General features: G+C 33.9%; 1 protein-coding gene across 2 annotated transcripts in view; it reads left to right on the top strand.

Moving 5' to 3' along the window:
• Positions 1-23,894, top strand: part of DIAPH3 (diaphanous related formin 3) — a 211,247-nt gene that overhangs the window by 122,623 nt on the left and 64,730 nt on the right. For both annotated transcript variants that reach the window (XM_015851688.2, XM_015851687.2), the window contains 3 exons: positions 4,954-5,078; positions 13,016-13,180; positions 17,445-17,580. In XM_015851688.2, the coding sequence (XP_015707174.1) occupies positions 4,954-5,078; positions 13,016-13,180; positions 17,445-17,580 (426 nt within the window). The remainder of the gene's footprint in view (positions 1-4,953; positions 5,079-13,015; positions 13,181-17,444; positions 17,581-23,894) is intronic.

A 23,894-nucleotide genomic window follows, 5' to 3' on the forward strand; every position in this document is an offset into this window, starting at 1 on the left:
ACACATATTATATTTTTACTCTGCTGTGACACTGAGGATATCCAACTACATTTTATTGATGGAATGGGTATCTCAGACTCTGCTAGTGTTTACAGAAACCTCCTAACATTTTGTCTTTGCATTTCATACTACTTTTCTGGCTCTAACCCATCTGACAGTCAAAGATTTCATTGTTTTATTTTGCTTTCTTTGAAGCTGTATTTTCATCATTCAACAAGCATGTTGTGATGTTTAAATATTACATCAATAATATGAGGAGAGTTTTAGAGAGTCATTCAGTAGACTTTATTCGCTATCCAGTATTCATGAAGATCAAACAGAAAGCAACGGTATATTGTCAGAATCTCTTTTTTTTTGTGGGATATAGTTTTCTACATGAGGCTAGAGATCAGGATGTCATTGTCACTCTCTCTCCTTCAGAATGTAGTGGCCAGAATAGCACAAAGAAAGCTAAATACCTATAGGCAAGATGAAGATTCTCTTGGTACAGAGATGGCAGCTATCCAGGAAAACTGTCGTAGACGTTGGGCAGTATGTATCTATTGCAAAAAGTAACTGAAGTCTTACAGCAATATAAATGGGGGAGAACACAACTAGTAGAGCATCACTTTAGAGAATTATTTCTAGGGTTAGTGTTGAAAGAGGTATAGGTACAAAACTAAAAGAAATATGGCTTTAGTTCAAAGCAAGAATAATGATCTGGAAATGAGGGAGGAGAGAGGGTCTCCATGGAGGTTTTTTTTTTTAAAGAAAATCAGAGTTCCTTGTATTTGTAATTACCAATTTCCATTACTGCATTCTAATGTAACCAAGATACGGAACTAAAGGTTTGATAAATATGATTTTTATCAGGCTTTTCAGTTGCTACAGTCGTGTTGTGTGATTACAGAACATTTAGGATACTGAGCAGAAAAGACTGATCTGGGGCAATTACACATCTCTTCTTCTAGCCTAAATGATGTGAAAGTTCTAGAGGAAGGAATAATTAAACATAGAGGTTAATGACAATGGCACAAAATGAAAATGAATTTACTGGCAGCAGACTAATCTGCTGGCTGTGAATATTAATTTATCTTTTTTTTCTTTTTGACACGTGAAATCTATGTTGACTTTAGGAAGGCATTTGATATAATATAAAATGAGAAGTTGTTCACTAGAATAAAAAGTGAAGGAAGTGTAAAATGCAGCCCAAATGGAATATGGCAACAAAATAAATTTGTGCTATTGAACCAACAAAAGTACGTGACAAAAACTTAGCCAGCATTGTCAGTGGAGAGTGGGATTAGATTGTCATCACTGAATAATACTGAGGGTGTAGAGTAAAAGAAATGAAAATCGATAGTATGAAGTACAAGATCATGTATCTTGATACTGCAGTAAGAGCTCTGGTCAGGAAAGATTTTATTTTATTTTATTTTATCTGAAGATAATCAGATAAAGTATTTCTAGTACTAATATTAATGCAAACACTAAAAGGACTGGCAAACCATCACTTGAAATATTATGTAGAGAGATTTTAAAACAGATGCAGCTGGAGAGGCTTCTGGAATAGCCTAAAAGGTTTGAATAAAGAGGAAAATTCAAGAACAAAGATGTTTTTACCCTGAGAAGGGAGTAAGTATAAGTACTGCCTAGAAGGATATAAGGAGTCGTTTTTAAGCCAGGATAAGGAAACATGGAGTGTATAACTGATCTAGTTTTCAGGCATGTATAGATTGTATTTCTATGGACAACTTGGTTTTGTGAGCTCACTAACAAGGAAAACTCCATTCCTTCACTTGAATTCAAAATTACCATGAGTTATTCACTTCAGTTTGGCTTGGATTTACATTTAAATCTCCACAGGATTAGAAGTGAAAGGTAGTAGTTGTTTTTTTTTCCTCTTCTGCCATTCTGTTACACTCTAGACTTTCTGCCATATTTTCTAGAGGAGCATGGTCAAATGTTGTTAGATACTTCAGTTTATCTTTAGAAGAGCTGCTTAGATTCGCGGTTTTGATTTTTCATATCTTCTCACTAAATTGAATGTTGCTAAACAGTAATTCAAAAACAATACCAATATATTGTGATTAAGTTTCTGTTTGAGACTGTTTACAGAAATATAGTCTTAAAGGAAAATATATCTACTAGATGTGTGTTGCTGAATTGATAGAAATGTTGAAATTTCATACTCAGTAACAACCTAAGACAATTACAGAGAAGAAAAAAACAGAAGAAAGACAGACATATGAAGATTCCTGATCGAATACATTACTGTTCAAGGTCAAAAAATACCCAGAAGTAACTGATTTTCTTTTTTAAAGGCTCAGCTGAAAGCAAGAATTAGAGAATTTCAGTGCTTAGCCACTGTGTTTTAATGTGGCTTGCAAATCAGCTCTAGGCACTAATTTTTTTTTATTATTATTATTATTATTGTTGTTGTTGTTGTTATTATTGTTATTATTTTAAAATCTGGCAAAAAGCAAGTAGTTTTTTCTAAGCTGCTGCCTACATTTTTTTCTTTTTGAACTTGTATGCTTTCTGTCTCTGATCATTCTGACATTTTGTAAGTATTGTAATTTTATGCACATTTAAGACTCGACAAACTACGCTGTAAAGAGTGATACTGAACTTGGTAATTAATATTAAACACAAGGTATATATAATATATTTCCTAATAGCTTTCTAAATAAATTAATTTTTGGTTCAATTTTCTTAAATTTGTGTGCACCTACCTTCAAATGCTTCTTAAGCCATCAGAGGTATGACTTAATATTAAGATCAATATTGATTCTGAAACCTATGAAGTCTTAAAGCACATCTTGAGTAAGCACTGTCAACTTCTAATTTTAACTCTACTTCTCTAACAAAGCATTTTCTTAACCGCTAAAGCTAAATGACCTACCTAGTGATGATTAGAGTTTGCCAAACCACTCAATGAAAATCTGCCAAGCCTGACATGACGTTGGAAAACTGTGATTTTGAGTAAACAAAGGGTTTTTAAAATTATGGTTATAGACTGAATTGAGTTATAAATTATAATATGAACATGTAGTTATATCCCCTAATACTTTTTAGAAACAGTGATTCTATAGAAATTACTTTTTTTTACACTGCATTAACATTTTCACGGTTACCATTGATCATTTTATACTTGTGTTAACCTTTCTGTTATGAATGGAGTTGTAGTTGCTAAGCAACATTTTAATCCAGTCATTTGGAGATTCTTGTAAGAATTTTGTGAGAGAAAGATGTGTTTAGTGAGTGCATCTCATATTTTTTGTAACGTATCTCTATGCAGAAGAAAATCATGGATCCGTTACCGATCCTATTGACATCATAGAGCCAGAAATTTTATCCAGGGATTTTGTAGATGAAGGTATCTTTATATTTATAGGAAGAATATATATTGAATGGAATTGTTGATTAAAGAAAAAATAAATTTAAAAAAATGTGTCACAGATTTACAGAACTGTAGAAGTTGGAAGGGACCTCTAGAGTAATTCTAGTCCAACCCCTCTGCTAAGAAGGTTTGCTATGGTGGATTACACACGAAAGCATACAGGCAGGTCTTTAATATTTCCAAAGAAGGAAACTCCATAACCTCATTGGGCAGCCTGTTCCAGTGCTGTGTCACTCTCACAGTAAAGAAGTTCTGTCCCATATTCATTTGGAAATTCTCATGTTGCAGTTTGTGCCCACTAATCCTTGTTCTGTCACCCTTAGATATTTATAAGCATTGTCAAGACCTCCTCAGTCTTCTCTTCTACAGGCTGAAGATCTCTTGCTTTTCCTTGTGAGATGCTCCAAGCCCTAATCATCTTTGTAGCCCTCTGCTGGACTCTTCAGTAGTTCCCTGTCATTCTTGAACTGGGGAGCCTGGCACTGGATGCAGTACCCCAGATGTGGCCTCACCAGGATGGGGCAAAGGGGGAGGATCATGTCCATTTTCCTGGTGGCAACACTCTTCTTAGTGCACGCCAGGATACCATTGGCCGTCTTGGCCTCAAGGGCGCACTGCTGGCTGATGGTCAACCTGTTATGTGCCAGGACACCAAGGTCCTTCTCTGCTTATCTCCTTCAGAGCAGGTCATCCCCATACCTGTCCTGATGCATGTGGTTATTCCTCCCCAGAGAACTCTAGACTTGCCATTGTTGAACCACATTAGGTTCCTCTCTGTCCAACCCTCTAAACTGTCTAAGTGTCACTGCACAACCTTCTGGTGTGTCAGCGACACCTCTCTGTTTTGTATCATCAGTATTCCCTGCATTCCTTCAAATTATAGAAGTTGCATTTCTCTATTTATGGTAATAAATTTGGTAATAATAAGTTTTTCTGCATGCTGTTATTGATCCCTGATGTTTCCTCTCTGCTCTTTGCTTTCTCTGGAGCCCCTGTATCACTTTACATCATCTCAGTGTCTGCACTTCTTTCCAGATGAAAGGCACGTTGACTCTTACAAATTCTGTAGTTTCTTAACAGAGTACTGTGCTTTCAAATTAGGGAGCTGGGTCTTAGGTTTCATGCATAAGTATTCAATAACCTGTTTTCTTTGTTTTGAGGGTCTTATTTTCTTCATGATATATCATAGAAACGTTGGTATTTTCTGTTTTAAATGGTTGTTGTTTAAAAAAGCTTTGTGATTCTTGGAGTTGCTTCAAAGCTGCCTATAGGTAATCAGAAGAGAGACTGGTATATGTGTGTCGCAAGTCATTTAAAACTGACTGTGCTATACCTTAGCCATAATAATAAATCAAAATGCAACATTCAAACAATATTCTAATCAGAGCAAGGCAACTACATAAGAGAGGGAAACTGAGCATTTTAATTTCTTCATCTTGTGTAGTAATTTGGTTGTTGCTTTTATTTCAGAATTGAAAATGTAGTATGCTGTTTTGGATAATATTTTAACTTTTAAATTTTACAGTATTTCTTGTTTAAGGTGTTAACAGAATTAACGTACTGTGTTTTAGTCTCAGCAGAAAACCTGGAGAAGAGCCTGAAGCATATGGAAAAGCAACTCCAACAGCTTGAGAAGGATTTGCAGACTTTTCCAGTTGCTGAAGATAAGCACGATAAGTTTGTAGCAAAAATGTCCATATCCTTTAGAGTATTCTAGAAAAACACATACAAATAGTTTGACTGCAATAACTCAAACTTTTAATTTATCTACCTTCAGCCTGTAGCATGTATTGCTGAAAAAAAATCTTTTCTATTATAAGCTAACTACATGAACAGCCTTATTAATGGAGTCATCTGTAGTGAATGGAATTGGGGGAAAATGCCATTAGGTGTAGCTTTGTGTGTAGGTGTCTTACTGGGTAATTTTTCTCATAAGAATATATTGGAGGAAGATGTGTATCACTCTGTGTTTGATCTCTAGTGCATGAATTTCAATATAGAATAGTTTTGAGTATGCAATAATTACAACAAAATGTTTCTCTTATTGCTTAAATGAAATTTACCTTCTCACTATTTATTCCAAGCCCTCTAGCCAACTGGACTGCCTGTCTCTCTCATGTGACAGGAAGATATTTAATTAAAGTCAAGGAAATTGTTCTCTAGCTTAAACCTATCTACCGACTGTTGGCCATATACGTTTGGCATGTCCTAGGAGCAGAAATATCTGCATACATAGAGAGAAAAGTAAAAATTACCTTACTAGGCACAGTTAGGTTGTTATCTAACTGGAAGTCAACTTTGCTACGTATTAAAACAGGAGGACTCAGGAGACAGCTATTCATTGGTCTTGATTAATCTAATACTATTAAATAAAGGACAGTAGGAGACCTGAAAGCTAAGCTAAGTGGCTCTTATCACTGCTGCATTAGAGCCAATTCTGTCTTCAGAAGACTAGCTGTGACCAAACTCAACCTGGCTTTAGGCCTTCACTGGACTCTGGAGTATCTGTAACCTTTCATTGTTTGTTTTACTATTTTTTTCTATTGTGGTTTATTTTGTTGGTGAAGCTATTCTTTGTTATTGCTGTTGTTGTTGCTGTTGTAAGTGTCTATCCTTTCCAGCTCAGTGTGGTTCTGAGAGATTTTTTGAAATTCACTAGCATGATGTCTCTGTAGTGTGAAATGTTTTTTTTCTCTGAAGAAGCCAATAGTATAGAGAACTTGGACAGTTCTAAATCTCCTTCATAAAAAAAGATATAAAAGAAGTTAACAAAAATCATTTGGGATTGAGGGAAGAATAGCCTGAAGACAAAAGTTTCACCTAATAAGGAGAGCAGAGAGCAGTGAATTGAGAAATAAATCTGTGCTAATGTCAAACATCTGAAATTCCAAAAATGATTAAGTAGGATGCCTAATTTCCTTTTGTGTTACTGACACATTAGGCACTTCTGGAACTTGGTGACAGAAAGTTAGTGGAATACTTTCTTTGATAGAAGGTTATAAATTGCATTTCAGACAGAATAGGTCACAGTTGTAAAGCAGTAGTGTAAGAAGTTAAAATATGGTATTCAGATAGGTAAATGGGTGGACCTTGTCAGTAAATGCTGTAACTTTTCTCAGAGTTAAAATTCCATCCCCATATAAGAAGACTATTAGAGCAATTTACTGAGCTCTTAGAAAGGATATCGATCATCTTAGGAAATGAATAAATGTTCTTTTGAAGCATTTCAGAAGCAGTACTTCAGCAGTACTCCTGAGGATGTAGATTATCGTTGTGTGTCGTGAAGATAAGCTATAACCAAAAAGTTAAATTAGTTGTTTGCAAGAGTTGTCTCCAGAGAGATCTCTGATTGAACCAATTGTGCAATATTTTGTATGAAGGGATGATCTCAGCTGAAGTTTGTAGGAGTTTTATTAAAATAAAATAATAAATAGCAGTAAATCCCCAGAGCTGAAAAGATTTTAAAACAAACTCAAGAATGTATCCTTTGGACGGCATATTCTTACATGAACTAAAGTAGTGCTAGACAACAGAGAAATTGGAGCTGAAAAGGTACTTTTTTTTTAAGAGGGCTGCACAGAGGAACTGAGCTGAGTAGCTGTAAGTCTGGCTTCTGTGCCAAGAAAAATTGATTTAGGCTAAATGAAAACAACAATCAGATATATATGTAGACAGAGCTGATATATATATAAATATATATATATACACACATAGATGTATGTATGTATGCTTGTATGCATGTATATATACATATATGATGAAAGATACAGTATTATGTGAAAGGGACATTGTGAGGGTTTTTTGTGTTTTTTTTGTTTTTTTTTTTTTAAAGGAGAAACTAAGGAGAAACAACTAAGAAACTATTCCTTGCAGAACGCAAATTATGTGAGACATTCAGCGGAGCATAACTGAATATCCATGTGTTTTTCAACAAGATGGGTTAACGAAGTCTTCCAAGGAAACAGATTTCTCAAGGGAATAGTAGAATGGCTATTTATTCTGGAATAATATCTAGTTAAAAAATAAAATTGAAAAACTCATGCCAAAAAGCAGATACTATTATATACAAACATGTAGACAAATGCATTTGAGTGACTATCAAGTAATGCATCTAGCAGAAGAATGTTATGAGTTCTTGAGAACAGCTGTATTTAAGAACAATCAGAAAGCATAAATAAGTTGCTGTAAAAACAAATAGTATTCTTACATCTCAAGTACTTCCATCACCTCATCTTCAGAAGCATATTATACGCCTATTGATGTGGTAAAGAAGGGTGACAACAGTGATCAGCAGTAGGCATGAAGAATGTTTAAATGGATTAGGACTCTGAAGCTGGAAAAATAAATGAGAATTATTAAAAAAAATACTTGTAAATTTATATACCATGGAACAGGAAAATTAGGAAGGTATTTATTATTTCTTGTTAATAATTAGGCATAAAATCCTACTTCACAGATTATAACATACTAGCAGGAATGTTTACTCATGCAGCAGACAATTAAACTGTATCATTTACTTTCAAGATGTGTTAGAGGATGACAACTTAAATGAATTTCATTTAAGGCTTAGATAGTCAGCTAAAGATACTATGTCTGGAGGTTAAACACATTAGTCCAGAGGTAGCTTTAGCTCATAAAATCAGTAACCTGAAGATTGTTAGAAGCTAAATGCTACATAAGTTGACTTATCATGCTACACTTATCCTATTTCATTTTTGTTTATCCAATCATCAGGTATTGATTGCTGTCAGAAACAACTGAGATGAATATTTTATCATAGTCAGAATAAATCAGTGCAAATAAAACCATCTACCCTACATATTTCATTATGTTAGGCAATTCAAACAAGATTTTGAACAGAAAATATTATGAATGGGAGTAGTTTGCCTTCACCTAATGCCTCTTTCAGTAGAGGGGCAGTAATTCTGGAATGGTAAAGTTGCATTTGGTTTCTAGTAATTTCAGTGAATACACTAATTAAAGAAACTCACTTTTAGAAAAGCGGGAGCTTAAATAAATTACGAAGCAAAAAAGGTTTGATGTAAAGGTTAGATAATCCTACACAGCATGATGAAGCCTGAACGTGTCTTAACTTTATTCCTATGACAAGGAAAGCTGAATGATGCTGAAGTCTTGAAAGGCATGCAGTTCATAAAGAGAAACCAGTAGGAAATCTGAAAAAGGAAGGATGGTGCTTTGTTGGAAATAATTTTTCATCTTGAGTACAATTAGGCTTCATGGACAAGCAGGCTATTACATCCTGTCACAAAATATCACAACCCAAAGGTCCCTAATGAACTGATTAGCATTCTTGTTTCTTCAGGAAGTCAGATATATGCACAGTTGGTGCACCCTTTTATTGACAAAGTCTGTAATTATGAATATTTCTCTTATATATTAAATTGCGCTAGTTTGTCAGTCATCTTATGTATATTAGCTGAAAAGAAATTATAGTAATTATTGTAGTTCATTTGTTTGCTTTAATTAGGACAGTCAGATAATATTGAATTGATATTGATTTATATTATTAAATTCATTCAGTGTAATGTTCAAAAAAAAAGTACAGTTAACAAAATACATTTGTATGTTCAAAATGAAAATTTAGTGGGTTTATGAAGAGAATTTAAATTACATGTTGAAAGCTTAATTAAGTATTTTAGTCAACATCTTCTGTATCAGTCCAGCTCACATCTAATGATTTTCTAAGTAGCAGTTGAGAAACTCTTGTCAAAATTTATCCTGTTTAACCACTGAATGTATTTCTAATGATGATTTTCACAAAAGTTTATGGAACTAATACTTTAGAGATAGTAAGTTGGTCGATTCAGCTAGGAATACAATCCTTTCTTTTTGATCAGTTCCTTGTTGTTGTTTTTTTCCTGTATTTTTTTTTTTCCTTGTTGTTTAAGTTACTTTGTTAAGAGAAGGAAAGAATAGCACTTACCCTGATTCAAGTGAGGTATAAGAAACCCAGTTCTACTGAAAAGAAGAAAATACATGCTGCCTCTAAGCTATTGGTTAACCAACCAGCCATATCATTTGAAATTTCTTCTGTGCATTGTGAACAAATAAGACATCCTAGGATCCTAAGGGATTTGGAAGATTACAAGACCAGAGCTGGTCAGGTGAAAAAGGACTGCATGTCAGTCTTTCAGAAAGGATAATGATGTTGACTATGTGGTCATGTAATTAATAGGGTTTGGGCAAACAATGTAAATTTAACTTGAATTGTGTAATTATTTTATATGTTTTCTATCTAGTCTGGACCTCAGACTCATTAACACTGGTTTTGTTCATAAATACAAGGGATATACACGCTGTGATACAAATGTATGTCAATTTGTCTTAGTATTATGTTTAATATAGAAGTAAGATGGAGTGAGTAAGTCAAGGAAAAGGAATTATTAGTCAAATACTCGTCAGAAGATACTAATTTAAAAGTCTAAACATTAGTATGTCTTTTTTGAACTACTATATTCAGAGAAGGAATTTTGCCGTTGATTCTTTCTATGTATATAAAATGAAGTCTGTGACATGAATTTTTCAGATAATTGCAACTATTTCCCCAAGAGCTTCATGTGAGAAATTCTCACGGGAGCCCTGCAGTATTCACTCCCTTTGGCCTTAACATAAATAAATAAATAAATAAAAATTGTTCATTGAAATCCTGGTTTTAAGTGACCCCAATCTATTTACACCAATCTTTGAAAAAATTGCTGTGTTTTTACAGAGGCTGTTGCTGGCTTATATAATGACAGTTGCAGTTCCATTTTGAAGATTCTGGTGAAATACATACAGCATCTGTGCACCTATTAATCTATTGTACTTATGCAGGCTCATATTCCTTTTTGGATTGCCTACATTTAATACATGGGTTAATTTGTCAAAAAGTCATACGCAATGAATACACGATCTTCTGAGAAAATGTTTGTTGTAGTAACATAATTTCTTATCTACTACAGAGTAGCAGCTGATTTTATGTGTCTTGATACGCTTCACTATATTTGTATTTTACATAGCATAATATATTAAAATTAGTGCAGTTTTAAGACAAGCAGTCCACTATGAAAAAAGCTGCAATGAATATGCAAGACCAAATAGATAGTACATGAAAATTCCACCACAGATATTACTCATTTCAGCCCCACATTGTTTTTCTGCTCCAGTAATGACTAGAATGATGATCTGTAGTCCCAGGAGTTCAAAAAGGCTGTCCATGAAGTGAAGCCATTTCAGAAAAAGTTAACAAATAACTAACTTCTTGATTTTCTTTTCCTCCCACCTGTGTTGCAGCTTTGCAGTACTTCTGTCTTCATTCATCCAAAGCCAATGAATCGTGTAGCTGATAATGCATACATATCAACCTGTTCATAATAATTACAGCTGGGATTGCCGTGCTCAGTAGTATTCCCTGTTGCCTCCAGTTTAGCTAGTGCTGGCTAACAAAAGATGTATTTAAGGGAAAAAAAGGAAGAGGACTTATTAAAAATACCTAAATTGAAGAACAGTCTCAGTAGAATGCCAAGAGCTAAGGGTATCCCCTAGCACACCAGAAAGAAAATAAAAATTTCAGAATTCTCTGTGTGATGGAATGAAATACTGCATAGTAGCACATCTTTCCAGAATGTTGCATTTTGAGTTTAAAATTTTGCAGCATGTATTTGAGGGTAGTCAGTTCCAAAAGTTTAATATAAGCACACTATGTAGATGCTATTAGCATACTTGTAATTGTGCTTACATATTATAGAATATCTCAGATGATTCTTTTCAGAAGTTTCCTTTTTAATGTATACTGGCATATCATTAATTTACAACTTTAAACATACATTTTATTTTTCTATGTTTTTGTCTTCCTAGAACACTGAAGAAAGTTACTGGCATGTTTGATATGTGGCATTTATACCTATTGTCAACAAAACCAGTTTATCTGGTATTCCTTTAGCATTCCAAGCTATAGAAATAAACCATCTCAGAAAATGAAGTAGTTATTTCTACCTAAGTTCTGTTGATGATCTAAGCTGTACCTATAAGTATATTATTAAAACTGATTGAGATGCAAAAACATTTTCCTTGACTTAACATTGACTTTTGTTTTCCACTGTGTCAGGGCTTTTCTTTTTTAAACTCCTGACATTTCTTTAGGTGGTCATAATGTGTGCTTGTGCCTTGCTTTGTTATTCATAATTCTTTTTCTTTTTTTCCCCTTAATATTTGGGCAGCTGCTGCATACTGATCTCTCACCTACTTGCTATCCCACCAGTAGGTTTTGTGCATGTTGAGAAATAAGCAGAAGAAGGTTTTAAAACTAACTGTAGCAAACTGTAAAGACATAGTGAAAATCAAGTGGGACGCAGTCTCTATGTAAGACTAAAAAAGTACATGGTATAAAATTTGAAGAGTAAAAATAATCACCCACTAGCGAGTTGTTCCTATCATTCTGAAACAGCAGGGTGGACAAATTTCTATTTCTTAGTTTTTAATTCACCTAATTAAAAATCCCATTCTTCATAAAAATAAAATGGCAAGTAGCGTATGTATTTGTGGTATAAAATACACAGGTAATTCTCTTTTATATTAATTGCGGTGGGCAGTGGAAGAAAAGGTGAAGTTGTCATTTTTTTATCTTTTACATTCTTTTCAGCAGGATGAAGAGAACACAACATATTTGTTTAGTTGTTTTTTCACTTAAGTAAATACTGTATGAAATTGTCCCACAGACCCACATGCAGTATTTCTTCTTCAAGCTTTGATAACTATACGATCAAGTCATGAATGAAGAGATATTTTTTTATTTGATTTCATTTGCAGTGCAGTACTTTGGTTCTTTTTATAGGTTGTCTATCTTTTTTTGGAAGTAGTTCCATTGCTTTCACCTCTAATTTAATTAAAATTGTATTGGAATTGTAAATAGCCTTAGAAAACATAAATATCTGATCCAGCCACCAGAAATAAAAATGGAAACAATACTGTTGCTATATTAACATTCTAGAAAGCTATTAGGATGAGGGTTTTTTGTTGTTTATTATTATTATTATTATTTGTATTTATTATTTTAAAACTGTTGTTTATTGATATTCCTATTTTTACTGTATTTAAGGTAGTAATTAGAATATTTCTGGACATGCCAAAGTATTTCAGTTAGTTATTGATATCTAAATTTCACTTTGCTTTTATCTATGTGGCAGAACAGCATGCATTTCAGTAAAGTTAGATACATAATTTATATGTTTTTTCATGAGTCCCTAATTTACTTAAACTGAATTACGTGTTTGACCTTAAAGATAATTGTGCGTATGTTCTCAAATGAAAATTCAAATTAGTTTCTGGAGGAGAGAAAGGGAATATGCTCAAGTTGTTCCCACCAACAGCTTTGGGAACTATTTTATTAGATTGAGTCAAGTGTATTACTGGCTGATGGTGGGTTGTTTTGTGGCAGGTTTATTTGGGAGATTTTTGAAGAACATATCTTGATTTATCTAGAGTATTAATATACACAGAAAATACTTGGAATTACCTTGACACTTCATTTAATGGAAGTGAAAAATGCGTATGCAATACAGATCTATGCTAAGTTAAAAACTGTGGATTTGAATGGATTTGCTTAGTACTCTTGCAGCCTTAACAGCCTCATACAGCTTTCTAGTTCATGCTAAAGAAGATTTTCAGAAACTTTCACGGATGCATGAGAACATGGAAAAACTATATCAGAACGTGATGGGGTATTACGCAATTGATCTGAAGAAAGTTTCTGTGGAGGAGTTTTTAACCGACTTAAACAACTTCAGGATGATGTTCATGGTACGGCCTGTTTATTTATTCCCTACCATTTCTTAAAAATTGCTTTTGCAGTTTTTAAATTCTTGAGGAAAGTAAAATAATTTTCTTCTGCCTCAAACAGAGTCTGATGTGCATAACAGAAATTTTTCTTTGTTCATCCTAAATTCTACTAAGTTATTATAGTTAGATTTTGAGTTATTATTTTTGGTTTATTTCTTTCTGAAAGAAATGGTTTTTTTTTAATAACAATGAATGTAATTTAAAACTGAACATCTTATGTTTATTTATAACCTAAATAGAAAAAAAAAAAGAAACTCCACCTTTCTTAAATCTGCTTTCTCTTTTTAAAAGATGCTTGTTATTTACTTAAAAATAAAAAATAGCTGTCATTCTGTGTATTCTTTTCCCATACAAAGTCCAAATCGAAAACTTTATTTTATTCAATGATAACATTCTCTAAGAGTTTGCTTTTTATGTGTTTGAAAATCTTTTTTGTTTTGCCTTTTAAAGGGATGGTCTTTTAAGGAGAAGTAGCTAAGAATTATTTCATAGTTTTTAATGTTTTTATTATCTGTGGGAAGCAGCCAGTAGACTGATGCAGCTTAATTTTAGACAGCTTTTCATGTATAAAGCTCAGTACACCGTCAAAAGCATAATTCAAACTCACTTAAAGTTAGTAGATCTTTGCTTTAGAGTTAGCTAAAACAGTCATAGATTATGAGGTTAGTTCAATCTTTCTTATGCCACAGGGCATCATCCTGCAACCAGTATGTGTAAACATGATATATAAACTTTCACAAGTACTGCAACAACAGATCAGCATAGAAGTTTAACGTTTTTCAGAAATCTATTTTTTTTTTAGGATTTTTTGGAGTCCCAACACATTTTCATTATGTTTATAAATACTAATAATAATTATTATTTTATCTCAATGTGGCATTTTTATTATTCTTTGTTCTACCAAAATATGATTTCAGATTTTTAACAAGAGTTCCTTCTTAAAAGTGAAGTAGAAATTTCCTACCAGAGTATTTCTTTAAATATTTGGTGCTCATTATATATGCCTACAAACAACTGTCTTGGCGAATTTCAGGATAATCAGCTGTTCTCCAAAAAATATTGCAAGTTCTTTTATCATTGCCAGTGTACTTCTTCTGGAAGAAGGATTAATTTGATGATATACTTCAGAATACAGACTCAAAACTGGCATAACCCTCAATTTCAAATCCCAAAACAAATCTATGGAAGTCTGAAATGCTTCCTTATAGCTTCTGTTTAGGATTATTGAGGATGTCTGCCTTGGTTATTTATAATTATCACAGTCACAGTATCACAGTCTCAAATTGGTAAGGTTGTGGGGGCCAGGGAGAGTTTTTTGATTTTCTGTGTTTTTTGTTGTCATTCTCTGTTATATTTCTGGCTACTTCTGATTACGTGGTTTAATTTGTAAGCCATGCTCCTGCAGGAAGGAAATGAGAATGAGCTTTGTGGTGTAGGCTGGTGCAGTGATCGAACTCTCCTGTTGGTCTGTAGAAAGATTAGGTTTCTCATTCTCCAATCTCCTTATTGCAGCGTAACATTTATTAAAATATATTCAAGTTGCTCCTATGTTTCCTAGTTCAGATTGTTTTTTGTCATTTTTTATTTTTTTCTTAATGCTTTTAGACATGTCAGAGGGTGTAGTCAGGAAAAATTCTCCTTCTGTATATATTGAAACTTGGTTTGAAATTCCTTTGTCCTTCTATTTTGAGGAAAGAACTTAAAATGGAACACAAATTTAGCAGAGTTATTAAGATGTGTAAAGATTATCAAGTCTCTGCTGCTGCAGAGTTTAATGACCAAAATTCTAGAAGGAGCCATCTTCAATCAAAATAACTTTGCTCAGCAAGTTACATGTTGCATGACAAAGATAAGCGCTGGATCTGGATCCTGCACTTGGGTTGTGACAATTCCATGCAGAGACATAGAATTTCGGAATAGTGGCTGAAAACTTTCCTATCAGAAAAGGGCCAGGAGGTTCTGGTCGATGACTGGCTGAACATGAGCCAGCAGGATGCTCAGGTGATCAAGAAGGCCGATCTCATCCTGGCCTGAGTGGCTATCCTCATGTATGCAGCACTAATGAGACCATGCTTCATATCCTGTTTTCAAGAAAAATATTGAGTTGCTCAAGTGCGTGCAGAAGAGAGTGATGAGGCTGGGGTAGGGACTAGAAAACAAGTGTTCCAAGGAGCAGCTGAAGGAACTGAGGTTGACTAGCCTGGAGAGCAGGAAGCTGAGGAGAAACCTTGTCACTCTGCAACTATCTTGAAAGAGATAGCACTAAAGAGGGTCTCTTTTTTAAGGTTGCAAGTGATAGTAGTGAAGACTTAGTCTCAAGATGTGCCAGGAAATGTTTAGATTGGGCACTAGGAACAGTTTCTTCTTGGAGAGGGTGATCAAGCGTTGGAACAAGCTGAGCAGAGAAGTGGTAGCGCCCGCAGCCCTGGAGGTATTTAAGAGATATGCGGACATGACACTAAGGGACATTGTTTAGTGATGGGATTTGGAAGGTCAGGTTGATTTTTGAACTTAATTGTCTTGAAGATCTTTTCCAACCAACTGTGATTCCGTATGTCTGTCTTTTCAAATACAGATACCACTTATATTTTCCTATCTTGTTCAGTTCCTAATGTGAAACCCAGGAAACTGATTTCAAAAATTCTAAATATTACAAAATAGTGGTATTAATTTAATTTGTAATTTTTAAGCCACACCTTCTATGTAAATGTTGTGGAATAAGAATTTTAAGTGCACAAATTCATCTTGAATTGGTGATACAAAGTACTGTTGTCCTTTATCTTAATTTCCCTGTACTTGCTTTCTGTGTCCATAGAACTACCACAGATACTAAGACACTACTTCACAGCTGCATTAAAAAAGATAGATTCATTAATGTTTTGAAACAGCTAGTTGTTATTGATGAGCATGATGGAAGAAACCTTGAGGAAAATTAATAATTCTGTCTTGCAGAGCACAATTTGAAGGCTATATGAAGAGGGTGTGTAGATTAGGCATGAAACCACTTATCATTCAACGACACTAAACAAAATATTGAGTAGTTGCTCAGGTTTTAGTCTATTTGGAAAAGATTTTTGAGATGCCTAGTGTGAGACACCTGAGGCCTGATTTTCAGAACTGTTTAGAATTGGTTTTGAGTACTGACAGAAATGGAAGGTGTTTGGAAAACTTAGCTGAAAAGATGTTTAAACTTACTGCTAAGCCATTATTGGATTCTTACATATTCTAAAACAAACATACAGCTTTAGTCATTGCTACACATGGGAAGATTAAGTTGTGTTATCTCTGTTGTTGAGCAAAGCTAACAATTTAAATACACTTTTATTTTCCTAGAATACTTCTGTATTTTTCAGTTAATGTAAACTAAGCTTTATAAAATCTGAAGCCACAGATTTCAAGTTAACAGCTAATGCTGGAATGTACTTTGTACTTCAGTGTTAGCTGTAGCAGCTAACATTAACACTCTATCAAATCTAGGGTACATTTATTTGCTTGGCCATACCCAAAATATGGGTGAAGCACCTTACCTACAGTGTTGTAATGCCTGCAGATAAGTTCCCAATACACTTACTGCAGCATCTTATTTATCTGAAATCTCTGTAAACCTGTGCTTTCATAGAGCTGGATGTAGGCTCACTCCTTTCCTCGAGAAAAACTGCTGTCTGAAATAATGTGAAGCAATTGTAATATTTTCCCTTCTTCTATAGTGGTTAGAATGTTCCTGCAGTAGCGTGTGTAGGAGAAAGCAAAAGATTCTTTGTATCAGCAACTCTTAAGTGCAAAACAGCATACTAATCACAGAAGGACAGAAACCCCTTGCTCCTATTGCTACTGGATTTTGCAGCAAAAATGACAGAAAAGTCTGAATCAGTACTGTAGTGAAAGCATACACACAGAAGAAGACATTAACAATTGTTTCCTAGATGCTAGAGCATTTATCTTTTGTACTATGCAAATACTTAAAAGTCACAAATGATCCAGGAAAGCACAAGAGAGCCCAATACCTGCATCCCAGAAGATCTAAACCTTGGTATGCCAAGAGCATCTACGTCTGTAGCCTTTCTGAACAATAACTTTGTCAAATATTCCATAAATAATATTAGTAAGAATATTTTAAAGTTTGAATTTTTAAGTTTTCTTTGTTTTTAAGCTCAGCTTTCTTTTTGCTAAGAGTTCAGTTTTAATGCAACCCTTTTTTTTTTTTTTTTTTTTTTTTTTTGGACAGCAAGCAGTAAAGGAGAATATAAGAAGGAGAGAAGCAGAAGAAAAACAGAGACGTGCTAAAATAGCTAAGGAGAAAGCAGAAAAAGAAAAACAGGAGAGGCAACAAAAGAAAAAGCGTTTGTTAGAAATGAAAACAGGTGAGTAATATGGAAGGTTGTAAGGTTGGCGTGAAGGTTGGTATACCTTGAATCACAAATAAGTTCAGTCATGCTGAGAAGCTGTTTTGTTACCTGAGAATAAATATTCTCCAAGTCATAAAGCCATTTTTATTTCTTTTAACTAAGATTACATATTCGTTTTGTTCTTTTAAGAGAATAAGCCCAGTCTGAAGTACTATGGATTCTTCTTTGAATACATCAGTTGTTATTCCAACAGGTCCCTATTGAAACACCTTCAAAGTAACCTCATCCATTCATTTTTAAAGTTATTCATTTATTCTCTGTTGTCTTTTGTACCAAGGGACTACAGACACTGTAAATTCCCTGTTAGTAAAGAAGATCTCTGATGATTCTCTATACTGCTATATTTTATCTGAGATTGAGCTTCTGGAATCCTTCAGAATGATATACGACTTTCAGTGTAAATTATCATGAGCTACTTTCATTTTTTCTGAGCAGATCTTGTTACACAGTTCCCCACTCAAACCTTGATTCACGCGTTTGGAATAAATGATTATCTGTCTATTCCACGTTTCACTAATATCCAGAATAGGTGTGTGCCTTGAGGTGTGATACTAAAGTTTTCTATTAAGATAGAAACCTAGAGACTCTCCTTAAAACAAAGAAATGTAATTTTTTTTAGAAGTAAATGTGACATTCTTTTAAAGGTTAAATAATGTAGCATAGAAGATTTGAGAAAAGGTAGAAATAGTGGCTTTATTCTGCATGGTTGGAACTGTTTCAAAAAAGTTTAGTTATTCTTCTCTAGGACATGGCGTAGAAATGACTGATAGTGCTTTGGATATACAATTGATAATCCTTTTGGGAAAACTAAAGTTCTTCTCAGTCTCATTTTTCCTGTATTTGTGTTGAAACTTTCTGTGAAACAGGTTCCAGTGTTACAGACTTCTGAGTCATATGACCACGTGTATATAGGCCTCTGGTAACTAAACCCACTCCTTCAGCTGCTGTGGCTGAGAACTATATGTATTTGTCATCCAGAAATCAGCTAAGTCATTGAGTAAATAGCTACTTTGTCTGCTAGTAGATTTTCTGTTTGTTTGTTTTATTAGATCACGTACATGTACAGAAAGAGAAATCTTTCCTTTGTTAGCAGCTACTTAAAATCCGTCATCAAATGGGAAAATAGAATGTTGGAGTCACCTGAAACTATAAATGTATTGGAGCTGATGTTTGCTAAATTGGGCATTGCTGTTGTTGGTTTCTTTTTGTCGTTGTTCTGCAGAGCTCTTTGTGAGGTTTCTTATGCTTGTCACTTTGAATTGTCATTTTAAAAGTCTATTAGAAAACCCAAATTCTGGCAGTGGAAAGCACTTACGGTAGATTTATTTGTCAGGAAGTACTGCAACAATGATATGAAAAGTGGGAGCTTTGGGGGAAGGGTAGGTTGTTTGTTTTTTTTGCTTTGGCAGTTTTATTGCAACCATATTTACTAAGAATAGCAAAGACTTAAAAAAGAAAAAAAACTTTTTTTTTTTTTCCTACTGTTTTCCTACTCACAGCTTGTTCACTGAAAGTCTGTCTACTCTTTAAGAACCTGTGAATCAATCACTAAATGTTTACATCTGACCTGCTGAGTCATCTAACCAGGCCCTCCCTCTGTCCAAATACATAAACACTCTTATCTAAGGGTGACAATGTGGAGTAACTGATTTTCTGCTACATTTCACTTCTTTATAGGGTTTCTAGATCAGATATTGGATTTGTAGGAACATTATTTCAAATGTTGTGTGAATGAAGCATTGCATTTAAACAGAGGCATATTTGAGAATAGTCTGTATGTACTGACTGATTCTTTAAGGCATTTTTTTAACTGAACAGATCATAGTGTATTCTGCATCTCTACTTTAAATTTTCAATAACATCTTGTTTTAACTGCAAATGACATGAAGATTAAGGATGCCTATGTATTACTGTGCTATATGCCACTTCTGACTTTCTTAACTGTTTCTACTAAATGTTGAAGCAGAACTTTATTAGACTGATGCTTATCCTTAGATATTATCTTTCATTATCACTACAAATTATTTTTTACTTTCAATCACTATGTATCCAAGCAGGCAGTCCTTAATATTTGTACTCTAAGTCTGATGTGAGTAAAAAAAAGAAAAAAGCCAAAAACATAGAACTATTTTGTATAGCTAGTAGTGATAAGCTACCATTGATTGCTGTCGAGATGATGCAAACAAATTTGAGCACCCTTCATCAAGAGAAGACAGAATTGAATATATATTTTTTTCTCTTCTGTTTTCTCTGTCTCTCCCTACTCACGTTCTAGCATGCTGCCTTTGTTTCTAGACAGCTCCCAACCCTTCTCTTATCCTTAGATTGCACAACGTATAGTCCTTCAGAGGGTAAATTCCCAGGCTGTAGCAGTGCCTTCATCTGATTCTTTTTCGTACTTAGCTGCCAGTTCTTTTCTTAAATATTAGAGCAGTCTTTTCCCATGCTTTAAGTTATGCATTTTTCAGTTACTGTGTGTTTACAATTCTGGAGCTCCAGATTTAAGAGTGTGCCCATTAATTCAAGGCCTGAAGTGCTATCCAGCACTTAAACTGGGTTTATATCATCATCCTTAATTTCTTTTATTAACCACTGGTCTTGTTTACAACATAGATGCTTAAGTCTAGATTCTCCTTTGTTCTTGAAGTCCTTTGGATTACTTCATCTCCCACCTGCTTTTGAGATTTACTTGAAGAGTAAGGTTGTCTTGTCTATGGTATTACCTTCTGCTGCATGAGGCAACTCATGTCATGAATAAGTGACTTATATAATGCTAAAAAAAAGTTAAATATTTGGAGAATATTACTGACTTTTTTTTGCCTTCAGAAAAATGTAAGATCTTAACTATGTAAGAAAAATATGGATTTTACCTATCATATACTTTAATTGAGCATAAAATTGCATACAGCACACTAGGACTGTATCCATCAGTCACATTCCAGGTTTTTCTAGCACTACATTGACTGTATTAACTTAAAAGGAGTGTGATCCCAAATGTAAGATAATTCTGATTTGTAAGTTACAGGTGCATGCAGTCATCTCATCAGTAGCAACTGACACAGTTCAAACATGAGAACTGAGGTGGTCCTGCAATAGACCGGTCTTCTCCTGAACTTTGTCTTCTTAGCCTTTGTTTTGTCTTTAATACACGAATGATAACTGACATGTAGATTGTACCTTACATGCTGTTATCCATACTTCTGCATCAGACTGCCTTTGAAATACGTTACACCAAGTTCAGCATTTATATGGTCACTGTATAAAATTAGATAATGTAGGGTGTGATACTTCTTCATAAAGCTTTTGCTTTGATTATTTTATATTTAAGCTATAAATACATTCATATTTTCTAATTTGTAAAGTATATTTAGGATCTTAAGAATATTTTGAAAAAAATTAAACTTTATAATTTAAATTCAAACTTGTGCTAATAAGACTGTAGATTTTTGTTATTTATATGGAATTGTTTGGTTTATTCTCTTGCAAGTATTATTTTTTGGGTGTGTGTGTATGTCTTTTTGCAACTTAGCCCATTGCCATATCCAAATCCTTGCATACTTTAGTTTGCTAACATTCTGCATCTCTACAACTTAGATAATAATACTTCTGTGGCCTAATGATCATATCTCAAATGCTTCCCTGTTATAAAAGGCTAACGCTTAAGTTCACATAATATAGATGCAAGATCCATGTTTTTCTCTGAGCTCCATCCTAACTTAAAGGCCACATGGAACATTGCTTTGCTTCACTTGCACCTATGATGACAGTATAAACTATCACATACTATGGTTACAAAGGTGAATAACTTGTAGAACGGGATCGTTATGTAAATATTGTAAATATCACTTGTCTTCATACTATTAGCATTCAGATACATGCTTTCTTGTGCTGTTCAGATTCTCAGCAGAAAGCACATCAATCAATTATTTTGATCTTATCACAGTGTAAAGAATCCTATAACTGCGATAACACCAGCTAAATTTATTGTAATGTAATTGAGGACTCCATCATTGTGGCATCTTCATCGTGTCTTTCCTTGAATACTATTTAAATAACAAGTCACACTTTAATCAGTGGTTATTTACAAAGGATGCCCTTTCTTATGCTAAAGCAGTGAAGTGGCGTCCAAATGATTTCTTAATATTCTATATGGGAAATCTGATGTTTAGTTTGTTTTCATTGCTGTTTCTCAGTTTTGCTTTTAGCACAAGAAACTGGGTTTAAATTCATGTTTCAGTTGATTTAGAGAGTTATAGCTTAATTTGAAGTCAATTTTACAGCATTTCTTTTTTCAGCACCTTTTGTGTTGCTTACCTGGTTTAGTAAAAAAGAGGAGTCAGATATTTCACAGATTTGCTAGGAGTGTTTTATGCTTTGATTCTTCTTTATTACTGTCAGCTACATTGCAAAATATGAATATTTTCATTATTTGAGAAGTGCTCTGCAAAACAAGAAGGCACTGAGTATCCCAGTACTAACAGTTTAAACAATGAAAACTGTAAACTCAATTAAGTAATTAAAATTCTGATTCCATCAAATAAAACTAAAAAACAGCAACACTCCCTATATTAATACCCTCAAAGGCCCTATTTTCCCTGACTAGTTCATCAGGCCTTCATTTTATTAATTTTATCTCACTAGGAATGGAGAATCAATAGTTCTTAATGGTGTTCCTTCCCTCTGAGGTGTTGCATATTATAAAATTCAGTTTCTGATCCATAACAGTTGAAATGCCATCAGTGATTTCTAACATATGTTAGTTATCTGTTGTCTGTGGGGTGATTTTCTGCAGAAACCTCAAGTTCTGGGTGACTGCAGGATTATTGCTAGTTTGGATGTATTTTGGTACATACGTTTTGTGCAATTAAAGTTACTGTTAAGCAGGCAAAAGTTCTAATAATCCTATATATGCAGAAATCCTGAGGGTATGACATTAATATGCAACAAGTATTTTGTTTAGGGTCTCTCTAGGGTGTTTTCTCTTTCAGAATTTCCCTACCATTGATAATACTTTTTACTTGTGCCCTGACTTTTTGGTTGCACCACTGATACTTATGTGTGTCCTCTTCAACAAGGTAACATTTTTGTTTTTTAAATTTATTCATAAGGACTTAAGCAGAAGGAATGATGGGACTGTATGTCGTTTTCTAGTTAGTTGCTAATATTAATACTCTGTGGGCAGTTAACAGTAAGCTCATGACAAAGTTGGAATCTAGATGTGATTAGCTTTATACCACTTGAAAGGAAGGAAGTAAGGAAAGGAAGAAGAAAAAGGAAAGAAGATCCATGAATGAGGAACAAGATGTGACAAAAACTGACCATGAATCCATAGGAAGGAAGACATAGCTGATATGCCACTAAGCAGGGAGCTTGTTTTTTAGCTGCAACTGTATTGCCTTGGCAGAAAAGCGTAAATTATTGAAAGCAGATGTTCCCTCAAGAATATTTGTCATGTTTGTACTTGATAAATATGCAGGTATGTTTCATTAAAAAGAAAAAAGAAAAAAAAAAAAAAGCCTGAAAAACAATGTGCAGTACATCTTCAGAGGCCACATCAAAAGTTGAGATACAGCAAAACCTCATTGGAACTCACAGTGTAGGACATTCAGGGAATTAGATACTTGTAGTACAAAAATGAATAGTACTGATCAGAGTGTATATTAGTTAAAAACAAACTGGCACACTGGTAGTAGTAGTCACAAGTTATATTCTAACAAGATCTCAAAGGTGCTTAATCTTCTGAAACATACAGTAAGTAGTTTATGCACTTGCTAGTAATCCATAGGCTCAGAATGCAGCAGTTTCTGTTCATTTGTATGACATATTTGTACTAAGCTCCAAAAAAAATAAAAACAATAAAAAAATAAAAAAGGTTTAGCAGAAACAATTTTATTTTATTTTTTCCCTTCAAATTTTACTTAGAAGTGAAACCTATGGAGATAGTAGCTGAATGGCATTTGGGAAATTCATGTTTCTATACTGGCATGGGAAAAAATAAATAACAGCACATTTTGAGTGAAAGAAGTAGTCAAAACAAACAGCACTCTTTAAAAAATTATCTACAGACATATCTTTGTTGACTTCTGTTCTCACAGGACTTGTCATTTATGTTATAGCAGTAAGATTTCTAAACAAATGTGTATAAAATGCTTGAAACTTTAAATGGTTTACGTTTAAAAACAGTGGGAATCTCTGGAGCCAGCTTTGGAACTTATAGCTCTAACATTTTGCAGATATACAGATAGCAGTTTTTTTGTTTGAGCAGACAT

The sequence above is a fragment of the Coturnix japonica genome, chromosome 1 (assembly GCF_001577835.2).
Source record: "Coturnix japonica isolate 7356 chromosome 1, Coturnix japonica 2.1, whole genome shotgun sequence".
Taxonomy (NCBI): Eukaryota; Metazoa; Chordata; class Aves; order Galliformes; family Phasianidae; genus Coturnix; species Coturnix japonica.